At 36.7% G+C, this 25,302-nt stretch overlaps 1 protein-coding gene and 1 long non-coding RNA gene across 2 annotated transcripts in view; both read left to right on the top strand.

Annotated features, from left to right (window-relative positions):
• Positions 1 to 8,423, top strand: part of LOC129280288 (uncharacterized) — a 43,852-nt gene extending 35,429 nt beyond the window's left edge. Inside the window, exons 4-5 of the mRNA XM_064112198.1 lie at positions 5,944 to 6,984; positions 7,551 to 8,423. Of these exons, the coding sequence (XP_063968268.1) occupies positions 5,944 to 6,984; positions 7,551 to 7,699 (1,190 nt within the window). The 3' untranslated portion in view covers positions 7,700 to 8,423. The remainder of the gene's footprint in view (positions 1 to 5,943; positions 6,985 to 7,550) is intronic.
• A 7,900-nt stretch (positions 8,424 to 16,323) lies between these two features.
• LOC135157279 (uncharacterized) lies at positions 16,324 to 24,944 on the top strand. The gene is made up of 2 exons (XR_010296291.1): positions 16,324 to 16,564; positions 24,117 to 24,944. It is a non-coding gene; the product is annotated as an uncharacterized LOC135157279 (long non-coding RNA).
• Positions 24,945 to 25,302: the final 358 nt, after the last annotated feature.

Raw genomic sequence — 25,302 nt, 5'->3', positions numbered from 1 at the left:
ATTAATCACTAAAAGAATAACCGTTCACAATCATATCCTATATCCTATAAGTGTTACATGAATTACGTCTTTATCAAACATAATGGAATAAAATTATTCTAACTGAAAGATCAGAAAAAATAGAAAGATAGGGTAAAGTTTGGAGAAAAAAAAATTGTATGACGTTATAAAAAAAAATTGAACAGAGAAACATGTTATCTGAATTTGGACGTTTAAAGTGCAAATATGTGTGCCGATTAATGAAATTGAAAATGGTATTTTGGGCGAAATTAAACGATCAGTTCGTCGTTGCAAAATTAAATGACAACTTTGGGCCATTAATTTGAACGAATTTTTCCCTAAATTGAATTTCTACCAAATTCAAAGGAATGATATACAACGGAATTAAATACTGAATAAATGAAAATGAAGCATGTGTGCAGAGGGTTGACAAAATATTTCGAATTTGAAAGTCCTTTCATTAATTTAAATGCAACTCTGATGAAATTGGACGGGAAAACTATAATAGTCAGGTACCTTAGGCCCATAATTTGAAGTTTTGGGGACAGAGTTTACAAAAGCACCACACTTTCCCTATGTCACTATTAGGTCAATAGCTTCATTTTCCCCCCACAGAACATGGTGTTGAAAATTGCATCTTTATGCAAAAAAAAATGTAAATTAGCAGTAATTTGTGCATGAAGCCATATGCCAAAAGGAATTAATTAATAAAAGTTAATAAAAATATACCAAACTTTAGGGAAGTCTCTATCAGGTCTATAGCTTTAATTTTTCACACAAAACATGGTTTTGAAAATTGCATCTTCATGCAAAAATATGCTAATTTATGTAAATTAGCAGTAATTAATGCATGAAGCCATATGCCAATCGGATTTAATTAGTAAAAGTTAATAAAAAGATACCAAGCTCTAGGAAAGTCTCTATCAGGTCAATCGCTTTAAATTTCCCTATTAAATATGATATTGAAAATTGTGTCTTCATTAAAAAATATGCTAATTTATGTAAATTAGTAGTTAATTTATGCATGCATAGTAAAAATTAGTAAAAAGGAATAAAAGAAACCAAACTTTAGGAAAACCTTAATCAGATCAATAGCTTTAATTTTTTTATCAAATGTGCTATTGAAAATCCTGTCTTCATGCAAAATATGCTAATTTTTGTAAGTTAGCAATTATTGTATATGTATAAATTAGTCCCATTCCAATGGGAAAGTAATTAGAACAGTGGAAAAGGGCCAAACTTTTGAAGTACCTCTATCAACTCAAAAGCTTTAATTTTACCAGCAAAACATTCTATTGAAAATCCTGTTTCCATGCAAAAGTATGTTAATTTATCAATAATTTATGTATGAAGCTGTATTCCAATGACTAAGCAAATATTACAATGAAAATAGGCCGAAATTTGGAAGAAAGCCTGCATCTTTCCCACAAAATATGTATGCTATTGATAACAAATTCATTAAAAAAAAATATGCTATTTTGCTAATTATGATATGCTAATAATTTTTGCGAATGGAAATAATTCTGCATACATAATAAGCGCTGCTTATTGAAGCAAAGTTGATGTAAATTCATTTTAAGGGAAACAGAACCCTCTTTGAACGGGTGTCCATTTTAATTCCTGTCCCCCATTCTCACTCCCTACACACTGGCGTAAATCCGGTCGGAGCAGTTGGGAAAGGGGGGGGATGAGCAATATCTCAACTATCTGTCAGTTAAAGTCTTATAACAATGTTCTCAATAGCTATAAAGTATATAATGGATTACAGTTAAGCAAATTTTCAGTAGTTGGGAAAAAAATTGTGTCCAAAAATCTCTTTCAAGTTGTGTAATAATCACATCATGGGCAATGTATACGTAGGCATATTCTATATATCTGTACATTATTACTATCTCCTTTCGGTTAAAGACCTATCATGAATTTTTCGATCGCTATATTGGGTGATTTCAAGTACGGTGTTGAAATCTGGTGTTGGTGTTGTGACAACACCAACACCAGCCACAACACCGTACTTGAAATCAGGCTGGTGTTGGGATTGACCTCGGAAAATATGACGTATTTCTGGCAGTTCGTGTTGAATGCTAATGTATATATATATATATATTTTGGTGAAGAATAATGTTCACTCTTTCGAATTCTTGAATTGATTTAAACATTGGTATTCTGTACGATGCGAATTTAATGCATTTCTCTCCGATTTCATTTTCGTCGTCGAGACTTCTCGCGTGAAGTTGAGATGATTTAGCAGCGCAGCGCAGTGGCGTGACGTCATGTGCTATCGATAACGCAATCGGTATCATTCCTCTGAATCCAGCTCGGTGTTGGAGCTCGGTTCAGCGGCCTTTTTACGCTCTCAACACCAACACCGAACACCGAACTTGAAATCACCCATTGTAATTAATTTGTTGGGATGCAAAGTAACGATTTTCAGTAAATATCAAAATCTGCAGCTTCACCGTGAGGAGGGATTGTAGACCAATATATAATTCAAGCAGCAAGCAACGAGTCTGATCAAGACTACACTTCAACCAGGGTTACACGAGAACCGAATTCTCCCTCATAAATTTGGACTGATACTGTCCAAATATGGCCCGATTCGGATGAATTCGGTGGATGCGGAACCTATTCGTCTCTGATTCGGGGTGCTCACTGAATTAGAGACGAATACGTCCCATATCAGAGCAGAATCCCCAAGAATTGACCCGAATCAATATTGACCGTCCCGCATAAAGCCGTATACCAACCCGAACAGTGGCAACAATCGAGCCAAAGGTGGCCAGAATCGAGCCGAATTTAGCCCGAATCCTCCGATTATCGCCAAATGACCTGAATAACGGCCCGAATCGGAACGATTATTATGCCCGAATTCGCCAAGTACGCCATCGAATTTCCCGAGAAATACACCAGAATCTTTCGAAATGGGCTAACATTGACGATTCGGCAGCTATTTGGATGCCATTTTTCTATTTTCTGGCCAACTCGTCTCACTCGCCTATACTCTTCTTTGTATTCGAGTGATGATTCGTACGATAGTGGGAGGCAAGAGTCTGACCTTTACTCTACGACTGATACGAATAGGTCTTAATCTGCCCAGAATACCCCAAATGCCTCCTAAGATCCAACCGAATTCAATCGGAATACATCCCGAATGTAGCCCGAATGAAATTTGTCGCAGCCACATTCGGGACTATTTTGGAGGGTATTCGGCTGGTTTTGAACATTTTCAAAACGAGTCAAATTCCTCCAAGAATGTTTCCTAATCCCTCCTGAATTTTCCTGCATTCGGAAAGGGAGAACAGAATGCTCCAGAATCCATCCTTACGTGTATTTGGATGGATTTGCAGCTGATTTGGTTCCGGTGTAACCCATGTTTTAAGTAGGCAATCCGTTTCTAGATGACAAACCAGAATAGAATGCAACTTTGGTAAACACTCTGCAAAACATTCAGATGATAACCAAAGTACAGTCGCAAGAATACATCACGTCAGTCCTGGTTTAAGCTGGGTTTACACCAAAACCAAATTCTCCCGAATAAATTCGGCCTGATTCAGATGGATTCGGGGAGTTCCCCAAATAGAGAAGAATGGGTCCGGAATAGGTCCCGATTCAGCGCAGAATCGCCAAGAATTGACCAAATCAATTTTGGCCATCCCCCCAAAAAGCAGAATGCCATCACGAATAGTGGCAAGAATCGACCCAAGCATGTCCAGAATCCAGCCGAATGTGACCCGATATCTCCGATTACAGCCGAACGATGGCCTGAATGTTGACCCGAATCAGAACGAATGCACCGAGCTCGGACGGTTTTGGACGGTTATGCCCAGAATAATACAAATAGGTCCGAATCTGCCCAGAAAACTCCAAATGCCTCCCCTAATGCAACCGAATATCATGCGAATACATCCCAAATGTGGCCCGAATGAAATTTGTTGTGGACACATTCGGGAGTATTCTGGAAGATATCGGGCTTGTTTTTAACATTTAAAAATGAGCTGAATTTCTCAGCGAATGTCCCCGAATACCTCCCGAATTTTCTCGCAATTTCGAAGACAAAACAAAATATTCCTGAAACCGACCGAATACGTGTATTTGGATGGATTCGCAGCTGATTCGGTTCAGTTCTAACCCTAGCTTTAAGCAAGGGTTACACCAAAACCAAATTTTCCCGAACGAATTCGAACAAATTCTGCCCAAAATGGCCTGAATTTGGTACTTATTCGTCTCCGATTCGGCGAGCTCTCGGAATCAATTCGGCAGGATTCGGGACTACTCTGTTCTCCCTCCCCGAATATGAGAACGTTCAGGAGGAGTTCGGGAACATTTCAGGGATTCTGCTCGTTTTGAAGTGTTTAAAATCAGCCGAATATCCTCAAACTACTCCCGAATGTGGCCACGACAAATTTCATTCGAAACCACATTTGGGATGTATTCGGAAGGAATTCGGTTGGATTTTGGGAGGCATTTGGACAATTTTGAAAAGTCAAATCTTGGCACAATGCTCCGATTCGGGACCCATTCCGAACCGATTCGACTCTAATTCGGTCTGAAATTATTTGGGAGAATTTGGTTTTGGTGTAACTCTAGCTTTAGCGACAGAGATCAATTCATGAGCCATTAAATAAAAATCACTGAAATGATTCAGGTCACCGTCAACCAAGGGACGACAGAAACAGAAGGAACAGGTCTCTTTGCTCAATCTGATGTGTCCATGCTCTCAAAAATTACAAAGTTGGGCATCACAACAGAGGGACAGACATGGACACTTAATCAGATATGAGAACCATCCATATACCCTCCTTCTCTTTCTGACGGGAAAACTCTACCTGGAAAAGAACTCTGACCTCTTGAATTGTTTTGGGGAAAAAATGATTAAATAATGGTTTATTTATTCCATTTTTTGTTGGTGTGAAAGGGGTATGCACAGTATTCATATATTTGCATACATTTACATTTTAAACATGATGCATTGAAAGTCACCAAAATGAATGAATTGTATAACAGTGTATGATTATACATGGTGACATTTTTGTGCTGGTCCCTCGATTCTAAACCCCAAAATATGATATTTCATGTGTTTTACACAAATTTAGAAAAAATTGCATAAATTTGCATTGATTAACATTAAAAATTGATTCTCATTCCGCGATTTTATAGAAATTAATCTAGATGTGATGCCCCATCAAAAAAAATCCCGAATACAAAACAGGAAAGAAATAGGCTTCTAGAAAAGTTTAGGTCTGTAATATGAGTAAATTACGGTGAACAGTGTGAATTGTGTGATTTTGCATAAATTAGCACTATGAAATAGAATTCCAGTCACTGATATCGAGTCATCCTTTTAAGAATTAATGCTTTTGGGACCAGTGACACATGTGGAAAAATAATTGTGATTTAGACAATTCTTTATTTCGAGATATGAAAAAATATGTGTTTTTATATATAATTTGCATAATATTTGCATAAATTAACATTCAAAATTGATTCATACTCACCAATTTTATACAAAATCGACCTACAATTTGATATTTAGCAAAATAAGACACAAATACAAAAAAAATTGGCCTTTGAAAATTATTTAAAGTGAGATATGGTAAATTTTGTGTATTTTGCATAAAATTTGCATAAATTAGCATTTTAAAATAGGGTGCCCTTCACCGATTTCGGGGCACCCTATCTAGAATTAAAGCTTTTGATACCAGGGACACACATGCAAAAAATTGTGCTTTTGTATATTCTGTCCCTAAAATTTTGCTAAGGCCCCTGACTATTAGGGGAAATGATGTAAATTTCAATACGAAATGAAATATAAGATTTGTTTTGCCCATAGCACTTTTGATGTGTGCCTCTTCTTAATTTATCATTAGGAGGGCTACAGAACATTGATTTTAAGTCATCTTTCATGTTCATTGTGTATTTTTGTGATATTCTCTATTCTATTCGCAGGTGTAAGATCCTTTGTATATTTACCAATTACGATCCAGTTGAACGAATATTTCAAGGAGAACTTTGTTTTGGCCAATACCCTAGCATCATTCGGTGTAACAACGGGGATAATGTTCTTACCTATCATTACTGAACGATCGCTGGAAGCTTACGGTTATCAGGGAGTGTTTCTGATACTTGGGGGAATCATGCTTCATTTGGTTGCAGCGGCAGCCACCATTCGGAAACCGATATACAATACTAGAGACCATATTACTGAGCAGGCTTCTTCTGATAAAGATACATCTAAGGTTTGCTGTCATGAACTTTGTGCCGGTGAGGAATGCAGCCTAAAGATTGAAGGAAGTAAACAAGATAAAAGGACGACAGGTGAATCAAGAAAGAATGGAACTGAGGTTGATGAACGTGAAGGATTAATATCATATGACGATGAAGATATTCACCGAAATGAGCAGCAACATAGTGGAAGCGCTCCTGACATGCCTGAAGAGCAGCGTGGCACGTTGACAACTGATGATCATCAGGACCATGGCGGTGGTTTTCAGAATACATACTGCTCGCTATTAATATCACGCTGTAAACTCTTCGTGACCAATGAATCCCTTTTCTTGTTATGCATCCCGTCGTATTTCTTTTATGTTTATGCTTTCGACGCTTGGGTATTGTTCCTGGTGCCTCACGCAGAAGACCTCGGAATCAGTTCATCCAAGGCCGTTTTTCTGTCTTCAGTTGGTGGTGTCGGCGGGTTAATTGGCAAATTGATTGCAATGGTTTTACTAGTTACGAAAATCGACATGATCAAAATTTATATCATAGTCGGTTTTACAACCAGTTTGACATTTTTCTTGGATTTTATCGGTAAATTGTTCCTCGTTCGTTCCGTCTTGGCCTTTATTCAGGGAGTCTGCTTTTTCATACAGGACACGTCCGGTGCAACTTATCTGAAATTCGTTTTGAGAGATGAAAGCAACTTCGGTTTCGCCCTTGGGCTGATACTGCTTACCCATGGTTTTGGCAGTATCTTTTCCGGATTTATCACAGGTAAGATAATCGAATATAGGGCGAGTATAAGTGGCGACATATAGTTTTAATGGGTCGAACAGCCCTTTGATCAATACCTTGCTTTGATTTCTCAAGTGACGAAAATAGCATAAAAGAATAGGGCCTGCAGTAGTGAGAAGAAAAACAAGAAAAAAATATTTCAGTCTAGGCCTGCTGCCTTCTTGTTTTGCAGTTATAAGAAATATTATTACAATTGCCAATTACATTTGCCAATTAGGATGGAGACACTGAAAAACTAAATTCGAATGAATGAAATCCCATTGTTAGCTAAATACACTATTATGATCATGGCTCCTTTTTCTAACAAAATAAAGCCAAAAAGGCGCGTAACATATGAAAGGAGTTCTGGAAGAAATTACCATACTCAGTATTTTTAAGTGATCAGAAATAGGAGTGATATTTTCAAATGTTTTTCAGCAAAATGAACATTGATTAGATGTAATTCACTAGAAAAGGAAGAATAACGTATAAAATGAATTAACTGCTAATAACATTCACTTTTCTCTAAAAGTAATAATCATAGAAATATATATGTTCTCGTGCAGGCACCTTACTGGACTTAACACAGTCTTACACCAAAGTCTTCATGATAACTGGAATCAGTAGTGCATGTTTCACCGTCAACGTAACAGTAATATTTCTACTCTTAAAAAGGAGATCGGATACAGAGCCAGCTTTTAAAAAATCTGCGTAATTCTTCCAAGGATAAATGCACCTGGGGCTGTTCCTCTGCTTACAGAAGTTCCCCTTTAATCTGACTCAATTAATTTCCTACATCTACATCTTCCAGGAAAGATTATCTCATTTCCTCAGGACAGAATTGAGCACATGATCTTTTCGAGTGTTGTCTGCCAGTAGCCTATTATTCCTACTATTTAAGTCAAGTTTCATTTTATTTCTCCTCAAGAGATCAAGATAAAATACATAAAAAAATAGACAATGTAAATACAATGAACATCAAATTTAAAGAAAGTGAAGAAGGTAATTACCAAAAAGGAAGAAACCTTGTGTGAGGCCAACCCATAACAAAAAATGTACTTAAAGTTAAAGAAATATAAAAAACATCATATAATCACAAATTCAATGAGAAAAAAAAAAAAAAAAAAAACATAACAAACAAACAAACACCTAACTAAACCTTAACCGAATGAGAATGGGGGGGGGGGAGAACCAAAAATAAATCTAAGACTTAGACAATAAAAATGTTTTGTATTTCCTTTTAAAAACAAATACCGAAGGGCTTGATTGAATGTCAGAAGGAATTGAGTTCCAAATAACTGGTCCTTGATAAAATATGCTGTTTTTTAAGATGGAAGTACTGCACTGTGGAATATGGATATTTTGGGCATTTCTTGTTGAATAAGTGTGTACAGATGTGTTTAATAAAAAATAATTCTTAAGTGAATTTGGCAAGAGATCCTTTTTATAGAAAAACATGAAAAGTGCAAGATTCATTCTATTCAAATCCATTATATTCAAAATTTTCAAAGATGTAAACAATGGTCCAGAATGGGAGAGATAAGAAGAGTGAGTTATAATTCTCATGGCCTTTTTCTGCAAAAGAAATATTCTGTTAATATGTTTTTGGAAGGCATTACCCCAGGCTATATTGCAATAATTCAAATATGGTAAAATCAAGGTATAATACAATAAAAGAAGAATATTCTTCGGCAATGTGTGGAGTTTATACATAACACCAACAATTTTGGCAACTTTATTGCAGATGACACCAGCATGTTCATTCCAAGTTAACTTATTATCAACATTAACACCTAGAAAGGTAGTAAATGTTACTTCATTAACTGGCTTATCATTTAAACAAACCTCAAATTTGAATTGTGATATATTTTTATTTGTAAAAACCAAAAATTTGATTTCTTAACATTTAAGGTTAATTTATTAACAGTAAGCCAGTTAGATACATATTTCAGTTCCTTATTGAAAATATTTTGTAAAGTTTGAACATTTTTATGGGACATGAACAAGCTGGTGTCATCTGCATATAATATAGAGTCCACAATTTTGGAGACATTACTTAAATCGTTAATGTAAATTAATAAACAGAAGTGGGCCGAGGATCGACCCTTGAGACACTCCACATCTTATACCTTGCATCGAGGAAGAAAAATTATCAATCGAAACAAACTGTTTACGATTTTGAAAATAATTGTCAAATAAACTGAGTGCAACCCCCCTAATTCCATAATAACTTAATTTACGTAATAATAAATCATGATCAAGTGAGTCAAAAGCTTTGCTTAAATCAATTAAAAGACCAATCATTGTTTCCTGTTTATCTAATGCACTTGTGACTTTATATACAAATTCTGCTAAGGCCGAAGATGTGGAGTGCCCTTTTCTAAAACCAAACTGATTATTGTTAAGAATATTGCACTGAGAAATGAAACTATGTAAACGAGAATAAATACATCTTTCTAATATTTTTGAAAAAATGGATAAAACGGAAATTGGACGATAATTTGAAATAATGTCAGGAGAACCAGATTTAAAAACAGGGACCACTCTTGCAATCTTAAGCTGGTCTGGGAAAATCCCAGTAACAAAAGAAGAATTGAATATATCACATAGTAATTTAGCAATTACATGTATTGACTTCTTTACAACCTTGACATCAATACCATCAACACCAGCACTGACATTATTTTTAAAACCAGTTACAATATCCAATATTTCTTTAGGAGTTATTGGGGACAAAAATAAAGATTTGTCGTTTTTGTCTCACCTGCATAGCAGAGTGAGACTATAGGCGCCGCTTTTCCGACGGCGGCGGCGGCGGCGGCGACGGCGACGGCGGCGGCGGCGTCAACACCAAATCTTAACCTGAAGTTAAGTTTTTGAAATGACAGCATAACTTAGAAAGTATATGGACCTAGTTCATGAAACTTGGCCATAAGGTTAATCAAGTATTACTGAACATCCTGCCTGAGTTTCATGTCACATGACCAAGGTCAAAGGTCATTTAGGGTCAATGAACTTAGACCATGTTGGGGGAATCAACATCAAAATCTTAACCTAAGGTTAAGTTTTTGAAATGTCATCATAACTTAGAAAATATATGGACCTAGTTCATGAAACTTATACATAAGGTTAATCAAGTATCACTGAACATCCTGCATGAGTTTCACGTCACATGACCAAGGTCAAAGGTCATTTAGGGTCAATGAACTTTGGCCGAATTGGGGGTATCTGTTGAATTACCATCATAACTTTGAAAGTTTATGGATCTGATTCATGAAACTTGGACATAATAGTAATCAAGTATTACTGAACATCCTGTGCAAGTTTCAGGTCACATGATCAAGGTCAAAGGTCATTTAGGGTCAATGAACTTTGGCCAAATTGGGGTATTTGTTGAATTACAGCCATAAATTTGAAAGTGTGTTGGTCTAGTTCATAAAACTTGGACATAATAGTAATCAAGTATCACTGAACATCCTGTGCGAGTTTCAGGTCACATGATCAAGGTCAAAGGTCATGTAAGGTCAAAGAACTTTGGCCACGTTGGGGGTATTTGTTGAATTGCCATCATATCTCTATAAGTGTATTGGTCTAGTTCATAAAATTTGGAAATAAGAGTAACCAAGTATCACTGAACATCTTGTGCGAGTTATAGTAGTTTTCAAAATCTGCACTGCTGCTATATTGAATCGCGTGATGCAGGTGAGACGGCCAGAGGCATTCCACTTGTTAGTAATATACTTTAATAAATCAGATTGAGTATTTATATTAGATGTAAATTCAGAATGTAACTTCGGACCAATGTTAACAAAGTATTTGTTTATTGTATTACATATCACTTTATTATCTGTTAAGACCTGATCCTGGTATGTAATTTTATCAAGACCAGTTTTCTTTTGAGAACGACCTCAATGTTCTTCTAGAGAAGTACAATCTTTAATCTCTTCTGGATCTTCTGCACTTGACACGGAAGAAGAGAATTAATAACACACGCAGTGGAATCTAAGGCCCTTGCATCCCTCTCCGAAGAAACCGCCCTTAAGCATGTTAAGTCGTCCATATTGCGTTGGCGCTTCCTAATCATGTATTCCCATCCGTCATTCACCCTGCCCATCTCTGGGTAGCCATCAATAAGAAAGTTCAGCTTCTTACCAGCAGTTATCTCACCCAAAGTCGACTGTGTAAGATCTCCAGACTAGTTTCCGACCCAAGTTGTCCTGCATGCCATGCACCTGCGGAAACTTTTTTTTATTTGTTAGTGAATGCATAGCGTATACTCATCTTAGAAATAATCTTCTACAGCATTTTCCAGAGGATGCCATTAATCTAAGTTCTGTCAAGCCTTTCAAATACAGACTCCTAGCTTCATGTAGCACGGAGCAGGCTTTCATTCTGTTACTCTTCAATTTGTGTATGATATGTATTTTTCAAGACAGCGCCTTGATGATCTAGCTGCTGCAAACAGTGACTAATAGTCAGTTCATTATTTTACTATGCTTTACTGCAACTTAAGGCTTGCAGTTCTCAGGTGAACGTAGAAATTCAACACAGAAGAAGATTGATGAAACCAGCTTTCTGATGGAAGGACCATTTCAGCTAAAAAACCACAACGACGTAATTGATTATCCCAAGGGGCGTTTTTTTTAATACCATACTTGCATTCTTACCTATGCAGATATGGAAATTGGAAATTGGAAATATTACATAATCCCTTAAAAATGTTCCGCATCTCAAAACGTAATATATTTGTTCATTACTCCATCATCGTTTAGGGGAAGGCGGGTTATAAGTTTAGCCACTACCCCAGGCCAATTATGGATGGGTCAGACACTATGTTGGTGCCATGTATTGATGACCCATTGCATAACCCCTAACCCTACCATACTGTTTTTAACGTTGAATGAAAAAAAATTAGAGGGAAAACTGCAAATTTTAGTCCAAAAAAGTATTAAAACAAAGGTGTGAAATAGATAAGCGCTTTTGTACCCACATGCATGTTTCAATATACTTCAGGCTCCGCTTCAGGCATAAGAACAATATTGTTAGTCCAGGTATGGATCCTCATTCTTATCATAGTCTTTTACATGATGGATGCCGGCATAAGAAATGTGTTGATGTGAAAATAACACATTAAGTTCGGACTGGGGTAGGTTGCGCCAGCCAACATGGGGCAATTTATTTATATAGTAATGTATATACAGTTTAAAGAAACTTCATACTCTTCAGAATAGGGCTCTGAGGATCGTTCTGAAGGTAGATTGTCGATACCACGGACTGGCTTTGTATCAAACCCTTCAAATTGACTGTTAAATCCAAATTGAAAAAAAGACGTAGTCATTCTTATCTTCAAATTCTCAACAACTTAATTAAAGACCTACTTCCTTCTCGAATACATTTTGAAGGGGGAATGAACTGTGTGTGGTCTCTCATCGAATGTGTGTTATAAATACATAGTCTTAAAATATACCTTTTCAGACATCTTCTAATACTACTGAGAATAAATTGACCTGTAATTGTATTTGTATAGAGAAACTAAAATGTTTTGAGAGGGACAGTAATTGATTTGCTACTTGGTAACATAATTATTTCGGTATAACTGTATTGAGTAGTTAGTTAGCATGTTATCATTCAAGTGGGTCTATATTACTACACTACACTAGCATTATGGGTCTGAAAACTGGCCAGGTATGAGTAGATGAGGACTCGAGATGGCGCTATTGGCTCGTATCTGCTTTTTAAAGTGTTATTATATAATCTCAGAAACTCTGCTTTTAAACTACAATTGCCAAAACCCCAAACGGATTTTTGTAACAACAGTACTATTTTCATTACAACCCATTTATTCGATCAGCTACAGGAATATTTCAGAAAAAAAGATCTACACTATTATAGTTTCGAAAAGATGTTTCTTCTGTTTTATTCTTGAATTATGATTTCTTTTATTATTTTGTCCTGTAAATATCTTTTGATTTATTTTTATTAATTGTGTATTCAATAAGTTCCTTATTTATATTTTTTGTTTTAGTTATGTTTTTATGTTTATGTTGAACTTACTTTTTGTTATGTTTCTGTTTTGTCGTATTGATTTGGATATTTACAGACTCTTTTATATTTAAATATTTTTTCGGCATCACCAATTTTTCCAAAAATGGTAGATAGCTCTGGGGAACCTTGATTTAAGCTACGCCTACCATTGTTCTCTTCATCCATTTCTTTCACACAATATTTAAATATAAAAGAGTTGCCAAAGCTGTAGTACATGTATAACTTCACACATTTGTATACTTTCTCCCATACGTGTACTGTATCAAAGCAATAGCTTTGATCCAGCTGAGGCATGGCGGCTTGTCATTGTTCAAAACCCACCTTCACCCGACAAAGGAAATTATAATTGGTATGGTGTCGAAAATCTGTCTATCTGACGGTCAATTGGATCGGGGTCGCCCTAGCCACTAACCCGTCTCTGTGGTCTAGTGGTTAAGGCACCGGCGTTCAAAGCTGGGGGCCCGGGATCGATTCCCGGCAGAGACATTTTTTCGGCATCACCAATTTTTCCAAAAAGGGTAGATAGCTCTGGGGAACCTTGATTTAAGCTACGCCTACCATTGTTCTCTTCATCCATTTCTTTCACACAATATTTAAATATAAAAGAGTTGCCAAAGCTGTAGTACATGTATAACTTCACACATTTGTATACTTTCTCCCATACGTGTACTGTATCAAAGCAATAGCTTTGATCCAGCTGAGGCATGGCGGCTTGTCATTGTTCAAAACCCACCTTCACCCGACAAAGGAAATTATAATTGGTATGGTGTCGAAAATCTGTCTATCTGACGGTCAATTGGATCGGGGTCGCCCTAGCCACTAACCCGTCTCTGTGGTCTAGTGGTTAAGGCACCGGCGTTCAAAGCTGGGGGCCCGGGTTCGATTCCCGGCAGAGACATTTTTTCGGCATCACCAATTTTTCCAAAAAGGGTAGATAGCTCTGGGGAACCTTGATTTAAGCTACGCCTACCATTGTTCTCTTCATCCATTTCTTTCACACAATATTTAAATATAAAAGAGTTGCCAAAGCTGTAGTACATGTATAACTTCACACGTTTGTATACTTTCTCCCATACGTGTACTGTATCAAAGCAATAGCTTTGATCCAGCTGAGGCATGGCGGCTTGTCATTGTTCAAAACACACCTTCACCCGACAAAGGAAATTATAATTGGTATGGTGTCGAAAATCTGTCTATCTGACGGTCAATTGGATCGGGGTCGCCCTAGCCACTAACCCGTCTCTGTGGTCTAGTGGTTAAGGCACCGGCGCTCAAAGCTGGGGGCCCGGGTTCGATTCCCGGCAGAGACATTTTTTCGGCATCACCAATTTTTCCAAAAAGGGTAGATAGCTCTGGGGAACCTTGATTTAAGCTACGCCTACCATTGTTCTCTTCATCCATTTCTTTCACACAATATTTAAATATAAAAGAGTTGCCAAAGCTGTAGTACATGTATAACTTCACACATTTGTATACTTTCTGTGTACTGTATCAAAGCAATAGCTTTGATCCAGCTGAGGCATGGCGGCTTGTCATTGTTCAAAACCCACCTTCACCCGACAAAGGAAATTATAATTGGTATGGTGTCGAAAATCTGTCTATCTGACGGTCAATTGGATCGGGGTCGCCCTAGCCACTAACCCGTCTCTGTGGTCTAGTGGTTAAGGCACCGGCGCTCAAAGCTGGGGGCCCGGGTTCGATTCCCGGCAGAGACATTTTTTCGGCATCACCAATTTTTCCAAAAAGGGTAGATAGCTCTGGGGAACCTTGATTTAAGCTACGCCTACCATTGTTCTCTTCATCCATTTCTTTCACACTATATATATATATATATATATATATTTATATATATATATATATTCCATATATAGAGTACACCACAGTTTATGACAAAATGTAAACAAGTGAGATATTATTGACTTCATGGCACTTGATTTGAGATCTTTTCATGGGGTACATTTCATTTTTTTACATACCGAAATTACGGCCACATTTGAATGATGCAGAACAAAACGCCGGAAAAACAAACATGACAAAGAAATGTCACTTACCAATAACAGATTAATTTGTAGCAAGTGGGGTATACAGTGCAGTGGCGTACCGTGGGTCACGGTATTAGAAGGGGGGCAAGCAAAAACTTTCAATCACTAAGTGGGCGCGCGAAGCGCGCTCAATAGCAAGGTTTGCTGACCTACATATTTTAGGTCCGTGAAAGGACCGTGAAATTAAGAGGTTATGTATCTCACTAATCAAATAACGCGAGAGCAAAGCGCATCCTGATTATTTTTTATATTCAGACTAATTTATTATTTCATAATCATGATACGTTTCAGTCTCACTAAACCAATAATGAGAGTTCGGAGCGCGAGTTAAAATTTTTGTACATATTGACCCCAAACAGAGACATTTGTGTGTTTTTCAGGAATTCATGAAGATTATGCATATCTCACTTTAGTCATCAAATGCGAGCGCTAATTGCGTGCTGAAATTTGTTGTTATTCCTACCAGAAAAAAGGGACATTTTAATGACTGTATTTATATAGGAATTGATGAAGAGCAGACATATCTCACCAGTCCGCTAATGCGAACCTAGTCACGGACTGAAAATGTTTTAAATTCAGACCTAAAAGGGGGCAATCACTTAAAGTAGTCATGATAAAGAAGAATATGTCACTATATGAAATAATACAAGCTTCGAAGTGCGAGGGAATGTGAATAATTGTTGGATATTGACTTAACAAAGCGGGATCGATGTTTCAGTACCACTTAACCCCTGAACATGATTATTTATCTCATGAAACGGACAATGCGAGAACCAGGAGTGACTAACACATATAGGTCTTAAGCAAATTGTGTTTCATAAATATATTAAAAAATGTATATCTTGTGTTATATGATATAATACATATAAATATAAGACATGTAATTATTATAACATAATATATATATATCATTTCCTCTTCTTTCCCCCACTACGTTTTTCTTTTTTGTTTTGGTTTTTCTGCTTCCCCCTTTATTTATTGCCAGTTGATGGGGGGGGGGGGGCATGCGTACCCCCTCCCGTAGTTACGCCACTGGGGTATATGAAATATGCTGTATAATGGCTGTATAGACTGTTATGCTATAAGCTGATCAGCAGCTTACGAGAAAATAAACGCAAGCTAGCGTTAAATTAAAAAGTGCAGCAAAGCAAGAAAACCCTGCACATGTAACCTTTATAAGGTATTCTTTGTAAAATCAGTAGGACCGTCAATTACCTTGTCCTATCGATCAACCTGAACCGTCACAGGTGCAATTAGTCCACACCCTCATCCCGGCGTGCACCACCACTTATTTTTATATACCCACACGCTCAGCACACACGCCAAATCGTGGTTTGTGTCCTCCATTGCAGCTCCATTCGCTTCTTTGATGCTTGAGAGGGTTGATCATTGTGTTGCTGCTATGTCAGGAGCGGTAATAATAGGAGTGTGTCTAATATCGTGTGGCTTCACCTACATCATCACTGCTTTCGGTATCCTTCTTACACTTACAGGTGAGTGGATGTATGGGTGTAGGTATCCTAGAATCCTCATAGCATAACGGTAGGAGACGGATATGTGTCTCGGAAACCATATTAGGGTTTATTCTCGCTGACATCTCATGATTGGAGACGTCCACTCACCTTTCATGATCACATCATCACATCGAACTGGGAGATCAATAACTTTGTCGTCTGATACGTCTGATCAATATTCAAGCGAATCTTGGTCGGATAAAACATTCGACAAGTCTTTAAAATGAAACCCTCCCCAACTTTTAATTTTCTCCAGTTCTCCGGACCAAAGTATGAATCGCATTTGCTGTCAATACGTGGGTACTTAAAATAACGGGAGTTGTTAATAATAATAACATCCAGTGTTTTTCATTTGAAGGGATATCTCTTAAATACATTCTATCCAATCTCATTTTATAAATGGAAAAAGTAATCTTTTCAGTATTTGCTAAAAATTTACTTCGTCAAGAAACGATTTGGTTTTATTTTCACGTCAGGGCCCTGGGAACGATTTTGTCAGTGTGGGTGCTGACATGGGCTGAAATCTCTCCTAAAAGCTGGGGGACACATTGTTCTTTTATTTTATATACACACACACATGCAAGGGCACCCCAACACATACACACATATTTATATATATATATATAAAAGAGGCAAAGTGGTAATGCATTGTATTTAGTTCCAACAGAGTTTATTTTGAAGTTCAAATTTTCGACGTAAAACACACGTCTTTTTCAGGGATACAATAAACCTCACAGTGACAAGAATTGAAATAATAACATTCATGATTATGGTAGTCATGGAAACGCGCACTATGGACGTCAAAAGCTTGTATACCAATATACCTCACGAAGAAGGTATACAGGCTCTACGATCCTTCTTGCGCCGTCAATCTGAGTACTCTAATTCTGAAATCGACGATTTAGCATCAATGTCTGAGTTCATCCTCAAGCATAACTACTTCAAATTTGACGATGAATACTTTCTACAAAAGAAAGGCACAGCCATGGGTACTAAAATGGCGCCAGCGTATGCCAACATATTCATGGCCGTTCTAGAAAAGACTTTCTCCCGAACTCTCAGCTCCAACCGACTCTGTACCTCAGGTACATTGACGACATTTTCATTATCTGGCCTCATGGGGTTGATGAGCTTAAATCTTTTCATGACAGGTTTGAGCCACAGAATCCAAATATCAAATTCACTATGGAGAGCTCGAGAAGAGAAAGTCAACTTCCTCGACGTCACTCTCTCTACCAGCGGGCACAAAATTGAAACGTCGGTGTACACGAAGCCAACCAACTCGTTTCATCCTCGACACATAAAGGAGTCGATTGTATACAGCCAGCTCCTCAGATACAAATCCTCAAGGTCCTCTCATGGCCAAGGCTTGAAAGTCCAAGTCCAAGGCTTTGAAAAATAGGCCTTATAGTCTACTTATATATAGTAGATATATGAAAAAGATGCTCGAATCTGGCAGAAAGTGTGAAATTTGGCATACAGGGGTATTTTGGGGCGCTGATTTCAAAAATTGCCGGCCCCAAGCGATTTAAACATCGGATCGGCCGCCATTTTGAAATCCAAGATGGCCGCCATGAAAAATCATTAAATGTCATTTTCTTGAGTTTTACATGGCATGTGACACTGAAATTTGGCTTATAGGGGTATTTTGAGGTACTGATTTCAAATATTGCCATCCCCCAGCAATTTGACCATTTGGCCGGCGGCAAAATGGCCGCCATCTTGGAATCCAAGATGGCCGCCATGATATATTACTGCAATCATTTTCTCGAGTTTTATATGAACTGCGGTATTGAAATTTGGCATATAGGCTTAATTTGGGGTGCTGATTTAAAAAATTGCCGGCCCCAAGTGATTTGACCATCGGGTCGGCCGCCATTTTGAAATAAAAAATGGCCACCATGAAAAATCATTAAATTTCATTTTCTTGAGTTTTACATGATAGGCGACACTGAAATTTGGCATGTAGGGGTATTTTGAGGCACTGATGTCAAATATTGCCGGCCCCCAGCAATTTGACCTCCAGGTCAGCAGCAAAACAGCCGCCATCTTAAAATCCAAGATGGCCGCCATGAAAGATAATTTGCTCAAGTCTTACGTATGGCCTGTAACACTTTAAATTTGGAAAAAAAACATGATCTTTGCATCCTTGATCAATGAAAAGAACATAGTAAATAGATGCTATTTTGAATTCCAATATGGTTACCAAGTTTGAATGATGTTCAACATTATAATGGTGAGTAAAACCCATTGCATTGGCACTAAAAACAAATCCAACACAACCACATCTTTGTCCGTTGCAAGGAATTTGGCATCCTTAATTGCTGATATAGATGTTACGTAAGTATGAAGCACCATAAATACACAAACCAGCTAGCTTCCTCTGCAGTTACACATTTAAGGTGGCTTTGGTTGAATAATAACCATCCGGAACAATCATTTTCTGTTGAGAGGCTTTAAATTATTTCTTTGAGTTTTATATGATCTCCATTATTGCAATTTGACAAATCGACGGAGTGTGGGGTGCTTATTTCAAATATTGCTGGCCCTCAGCGATCTGATCCCGAGTCAGAGGCAAAATGTCAGCCATCTTAAAATACAAGATGGCTGGCATGAAAGAAGATCATTGAAAAAAAAATCACTTTATCTAGTATCTCGTAACGTATTATTTTAAAGTTTGGCATCTAGGGATATTAAAATTGCCCCCAGTAATCTGTCCAACAGATATGCTGCAAAATGGCCACCATCTTGAAATCTAGAGAGGATAGACTGTCATGAAAATTCATTAAAATCATTTTCTTGGTTTTAAACAATTTGAGGCACTGCATTTTAGAAATACAGGCAGGATTTTGGCCCGCTGGTTTTAGAATATTGCTCCAATAATTGCAATATTTTATTACAAATCAACATGAAGAAAACTGTTCCAGACTTGAAGTACTGATGGTTATATAGTGGTATGTTGATGATGATGATGATGATGATGATGATGATGAAATGAAATTAATATTAATGATGGATGATAATAATACATATTTTATTGTTCAAAATAGAATTCAGTTACAGAAATGCTCCGAAAATTAATTTTGCCCATACCCTGTAGATCGTGAGCCCGGCAGCAACTTAGCAGCGCCACATCGGATGTTGCTCTATCCTTTAAAAAGGGAGTTCACCCCAGAGAAAAGTTTGTTGTAAAAACAAAAGAAAATACGATATAAAAAAGATATTGGTGGATCCATCAAAGATATTAGAATTTTATGTTTTTGATTTGTGACGTCATATAGGCTACTGTACGAGCAACTTTCCCATTATGTTGTGTGATATAAAATGCATAAATGGTTCATCATGGGTATTTTTTTTCTTTCTGGAGCGGATGTGAAATCATTTGTTTGTTGATATACTGAGGGTCCAATAAAAAAACATTTTCATTTTTTTGAGGAGGCTACATTTCATTGATTTTTGTACTATAAGAAACATGGGGGAACTGCTTGCATCTGACATCACAAATGCACCAAATGAAATTCCAATAGCTTTTTAAATATTTGATGGAATTTCCTCAAACCTTCAATATTTTTTTTTTCATTACTTATTCTTTTATTGTTTCAATAAACTTTTTGTCACGTTGAACTTCCCCGTTAATACGTTGACCGCCAAACAGGTTAGAAGCAGCTCCCCTTTTCTAACATCTTTTGGTCTGATGCTGTCGGAACTTGAACTCCAGATCTCCCAATTGCGAGGCGAACATGCTCCCATTGTCAGATTGTCGAACACACGATGGTTATCCAAAAATGCAAAATTTCAAAATAATAACTACATTATAATTATGATACTTGACTTTTTTTAAATGATTTTTTATGGCAGCCATCTTTGATTTCAAGATGGCTGCCATAAATTGGATGAACATTACTGGATTCGAGAGATGTCTATGGAGATCACAGAGAAATCTCAGTTGTGGGCGATGCCGTCGAACTTAACACACGTGTAGAAAGCAACTCGGACGCCAAAAGAAAGCTTATTTTCTTCTCTTTTGACTGATGATACATATGTTTACTCACCATTATAATGTTGAACATCATTCAAACTTGGTAACCATATTGGAATTCTTTTTACTATGTTCTTTTTATTGATCAAGGATGCAAAGATCAAGTTTTTTTTTCAAAATTTAAAGTGTTACAGGCCATACGTAAGACTTGAGCAAATTATCTTTCATGGCGGCCATCTTGGATTTTAAGATGGCAGCCGTTTTGCTGCTGACCTGGAGGTCAAATTGCTGGGGGTCGGCAATATTTGAAATCAGTGCCTCAAAATACCCCTATATGCCAAATTTCAGTGTCGCCTATCATGTAAAACTCAAGAAAATGACATTTAATGATTTTTCATGGCGGCCATCTTGGATTTCAAAATGGCGGCCATTTTGCCGCCGACCAAATTGTCAAATTGCTGGGGGCCGGCAATATTTGAAATCAATGCCTCAAAATACCCCTATACCTTAAATTTCAATGTCCCACGTCATGTAAACTCGTGAAAATAACATTAAAGATTTCTCATGGCGGCCATCTTGGATTTCAAAATGGCGGCCGACCCGATGGTCAAATCACTTGGGGCCGGCAATATTTGAAATCAGCACCCCAAATTAAGCCTATATGCCAAATTTCAATACCGCAGTTCATATAAAACTTGAGAAAATGATTGCAATATTATATCATGGCGGCCATCTTGGATTTCAAGATGGCGGCCATTTTGCCGCGGGCCAAATGGTCAAATTGCTGGGGGCCGGCAGTATTTGAAATCAGTGCCTCAAAATACCCCTGTATGCCAAATTTCAGTGTCACATGCCATTTAAATCTCAAGAAAATGACATCTAATGATTTTTCATGGCGGCCATCTTGGATTTCAAAATGGCGGCCGACCCGATGGTCAAATCGCTTGGGGCCGGCAATTTTTGAAATCAGCGCCCCAAAATACCCTTGTATGCCAATTTTTACACTTTCTGCCAGATCCGAGCATCTTGGCCATTTTTTGTCACATAACCGCTCCACTATTATGCGTCTTAAGGCCAAGGCCGAGCTTCAAGGGACTCCAACATTGGTATGAACTGGGATAAACCACGTTTACTCTAGCTATTTTGATTAAAACATCTATGATTGTACATATAATTCTGTAATTATTCAAATAACTTTTGAACCAGTTTTTGATGCAATACATCTTATCCCAATAATGAGCATACTGAAATGCACCCTTTTCTTCAATAAAGTTTTAAGGTCTGATAATAGGCAATAAATTGTTGTGGAAAATTCATATTCACGCTAAAATTATGTCGCAGGTGAATATCGCGCAAAAATTGAGATAATTAATAATAATTATTGGTTGCATACTTCCTGAAAATGCTTTGCCAAACATTAATTTTACCTTATCTAAATTACGGAATTATCATTTGGGGAAACACGTACGCACACCCGGACGCACACCTTACATTGCCTTACCTAGCCTAGGATATAGCTATGACAAAAGAAGGCGTTTCGTGTGAATTTTTCCCTACATTTTGGAGATCCTTTTAAAATCACTTGTTTATTAGCAATACAATTTTAAAAATAAAAAGGACTCTATAGAACAAACCTAAGTCAATTAATGTATACTACCATCAATTTTTAACACTTATTTTAACAAAAAGAAAATTACTAACAAAGCTTTTCATAAATACCCCCACATTTTAATCCGATGAATTTAATCTACCACTCCCGAACCATCCTAAATAGCAAAATCAATATTTACTTTTAAAGGCCCAAAGACTCTACTCTTGATAATAATATTCAGACAATTTCACTTTAATTCAAATAAACATTTCTTTATTTCCATTTTTCTCAAAATATCATGTATTTTTATGACAAATCATTTGTATAATTCATATCGAATGTTTCATTCAATACGAATTATACAAAATAATTATTTTGTCATAAAAATGAAAATATATAACGTATTTGTTAACAGAAGAATGCGTAGTTCCCTGAAATATACAAGGATTACCCAAGATTACACTCCTTTTAATTAACAATTGTCAATAAATCTTCACCACTCATCGTGACTAAGATATTTATTCAGGTTATTATACAACGCGGACACAAACAAGGCCTTCTGTAATTCCGATGTCTTGTTGATCAGTGGGTTTCGCCGTGAGGGCCGGAGCAAGATTACGAAGATCTTAAATCTCTCTCCTACTTATCTTTCTTGTAAATTTCACACCATCCACTTATTAACTGGTATTATGCGCTAATTTTCATTCACTTAAGTTCCCTTTGTTTGATTAAAACAAAAATAGGTAAATTGTCACTTATGATGAGATATAAAGATTCCAGGCGTTAGGCCTCATGAGTACATCCAAATTAAAAAAACAACAACCTGTTTTTCAAACAAGGGGGCCGATGAAATCATAAAGATGCAATTCATGTAATGGCAAATTAAAAACAACAATTTTATTAGCATTTTGTGTTGAAAAGTCATTTATCAGATCTCCCAAAAAGTCGCCAAAATTTTGTGTGATACAATTTTAATATTTATACCTAATATGTCAAAGTGATGTTTAATATCTTGTAAAAATATATTTCTAAATTTTCAATCCTTTACTAAGACCTCTGCCATTCAGATTTATAATAGAACACCCCCCCCCCCATTATAGTCTGTTGTTTAATTGAATGTTTCATAGTAAATTACTAATCTGACAATTTATTTGAATCACAGTGCTCATCAGTATTTAGGAATTAATTCGGTTTGCTATTATTTACAGTGCCGTACAGATGGGGGCGGCCTTGGGGCGCTTGTCCCCCCCCCAAAAAAAAAAAATAAAAAATAAAATCAGAGAAACTGAAAGACAGGGGAAGAGAGATGGTCAAATTGATATTACTTGCTGAATATAATGTCAAAACCTATCACAAAATTGGATTTTGTAATAACAAAATAATGTTGAAATTTTGCTCGATCGCTGAAATGAAATTGTTTAACATAAATGTTGTCGGATACGCCATATCTGGCCTCTCAAATTTTGAGCTGACTACGCCACTGATTATTGATTAAGTTTTGCAAGGAAAAACCTAAGAATGTATTCATACAATTGATTTTTATATAATTGGCAAGTATATTAAAAATGCTTATCATCAATATCATAAAAGAGGAAAAATTCAACAACAACAAAATAATAACATGAGAGGTAAAGAAAACATTATTTGGCTAAATAATGTGTTTCAAAGAATGAGCGTTTTCTGTTGTGTTAGAGATCGAACGCTCGACCCAATTCTGATAATGAATCATATTTCATATTATTATTCTAATTTTGTCATTGTTATTATCATTATTGTTACTATTATTATCATTATTATTATCATTATTGTTTATTTTTTATTTATTACTATTATTTTTATCATTAGTATAGTAGTAGTATCATTATCAATTATTATTACTATTAGTAGTATTATTGTTATTATATAAACTGTTATCATTATTGTAATATAACCATATCTCTTAATGTCGATATCTTTAACAGATAATAAAAAAACGGAGCCATCCATTGTGTATGCAATCGGAAGTTTGAAGCAAACCAAGTAAGAGATCAAAAATCGAAGGAAAGGAGATATCAGAGAAGCGTTTTGTGAAAGGACTTGTCAGGCGATTGATACGACAGTTAAGTCCATTTCTTCAGATCACAGTTACCAAAGTCACAGTGCTTCATAACCAAACGACAGTTCTCAGATCTGACAACTTGTCAGACATATATGTTGATGAAACACTCGGCAGAAGAAACAACAAAAGCACATTCACTGTTTCATGCGGACAGGAGGTTCATGCTATGTTATGCTTTTTGAAAGGGCGGGGGGGGGGGGGAGTCTGCAGCCCATAGCCACCAATTCTGGAGCCCCCTATGGTACTCTATATCAATCCGAATGTTTTTTTTTTAATAAGAATAGTCGAATGCGTCTTTAATGAGATCTGGATCCAAGGTTCCCGCCCCCATATTTTTTAAACCAAATAATGAGAAGGAAACAAGTTTAAAAGGGGTAAGAAAAATAAAGGCACAAAGGACACAGGTCTGCGTCGTCTTTATGCTATTCAACATGACGTCATCTTTAGTTAACTTTGTCGCCCTTCTGGCACCACCCCCAGAATGTTTTAAAGATCATGTATGTTCGATCTCCTTTTTATCATTACAAACACAACTATTACGTTCATGGTGAAACAAGCGTTGCTGATTCCAGTAATCATGAAGACTTTGGTGTAGGACTGTGAGAAGTCAAGTAATGCCCCTGCAAGACAAAGTGGATAAATGAAATCGATTGTCATAACTGTTGAATAAAATTATAATACTTATAAACAACTAATGTTTTATTTCACTTAGTATTTTTTTCTGTCACTTTGTTTTAAAGCTAGTACGTAAGAATCATATCAAAATACTTGAAAGATAAAGGATGGTTGAATTTAATGGGAATTCAAAGTATGGGTGTGAACGATCACTGGACATGTAATTGTTTCCATTTGTAATCATTCACTTTTATATTTTTATGTTTTCTTTCTACCTTTTCCACCACTTAAGAAATCCATTAGTGCCCAGTGGCGTAACAGGCGGGGGCAGGGGGGCAAGCTGCCCCCCCAGGCGGATTTCACCGGGAAGAATAACAAAAAACGGGAAAAAAGGGAGGGAGAAAGAAAGGGAAAGGAAAGGGGAAAAGGAAAGG

Source organism: Lytechinus pictus, chromosome 17 (genome assembly GCF_037042905.1).
Source record: "Lytechinus pictus isolate F3 Inbred chromosome 17, Lp3.0, whole genome shotgun sequence".
NCBI classification, from domain to species: domain Eukaryota; kingdom Metazoa; phylum Echinodermata; class Echinoidea; order Temnopleuroida; family Toxopneustidae; genus Lytechinus; species Lytechinus pictus.
The sequence above is the reverse complement of the archived record's forward strand: the minus strand, read 5'-3'. Positions and strand labels throughout refer to the sequence as shown.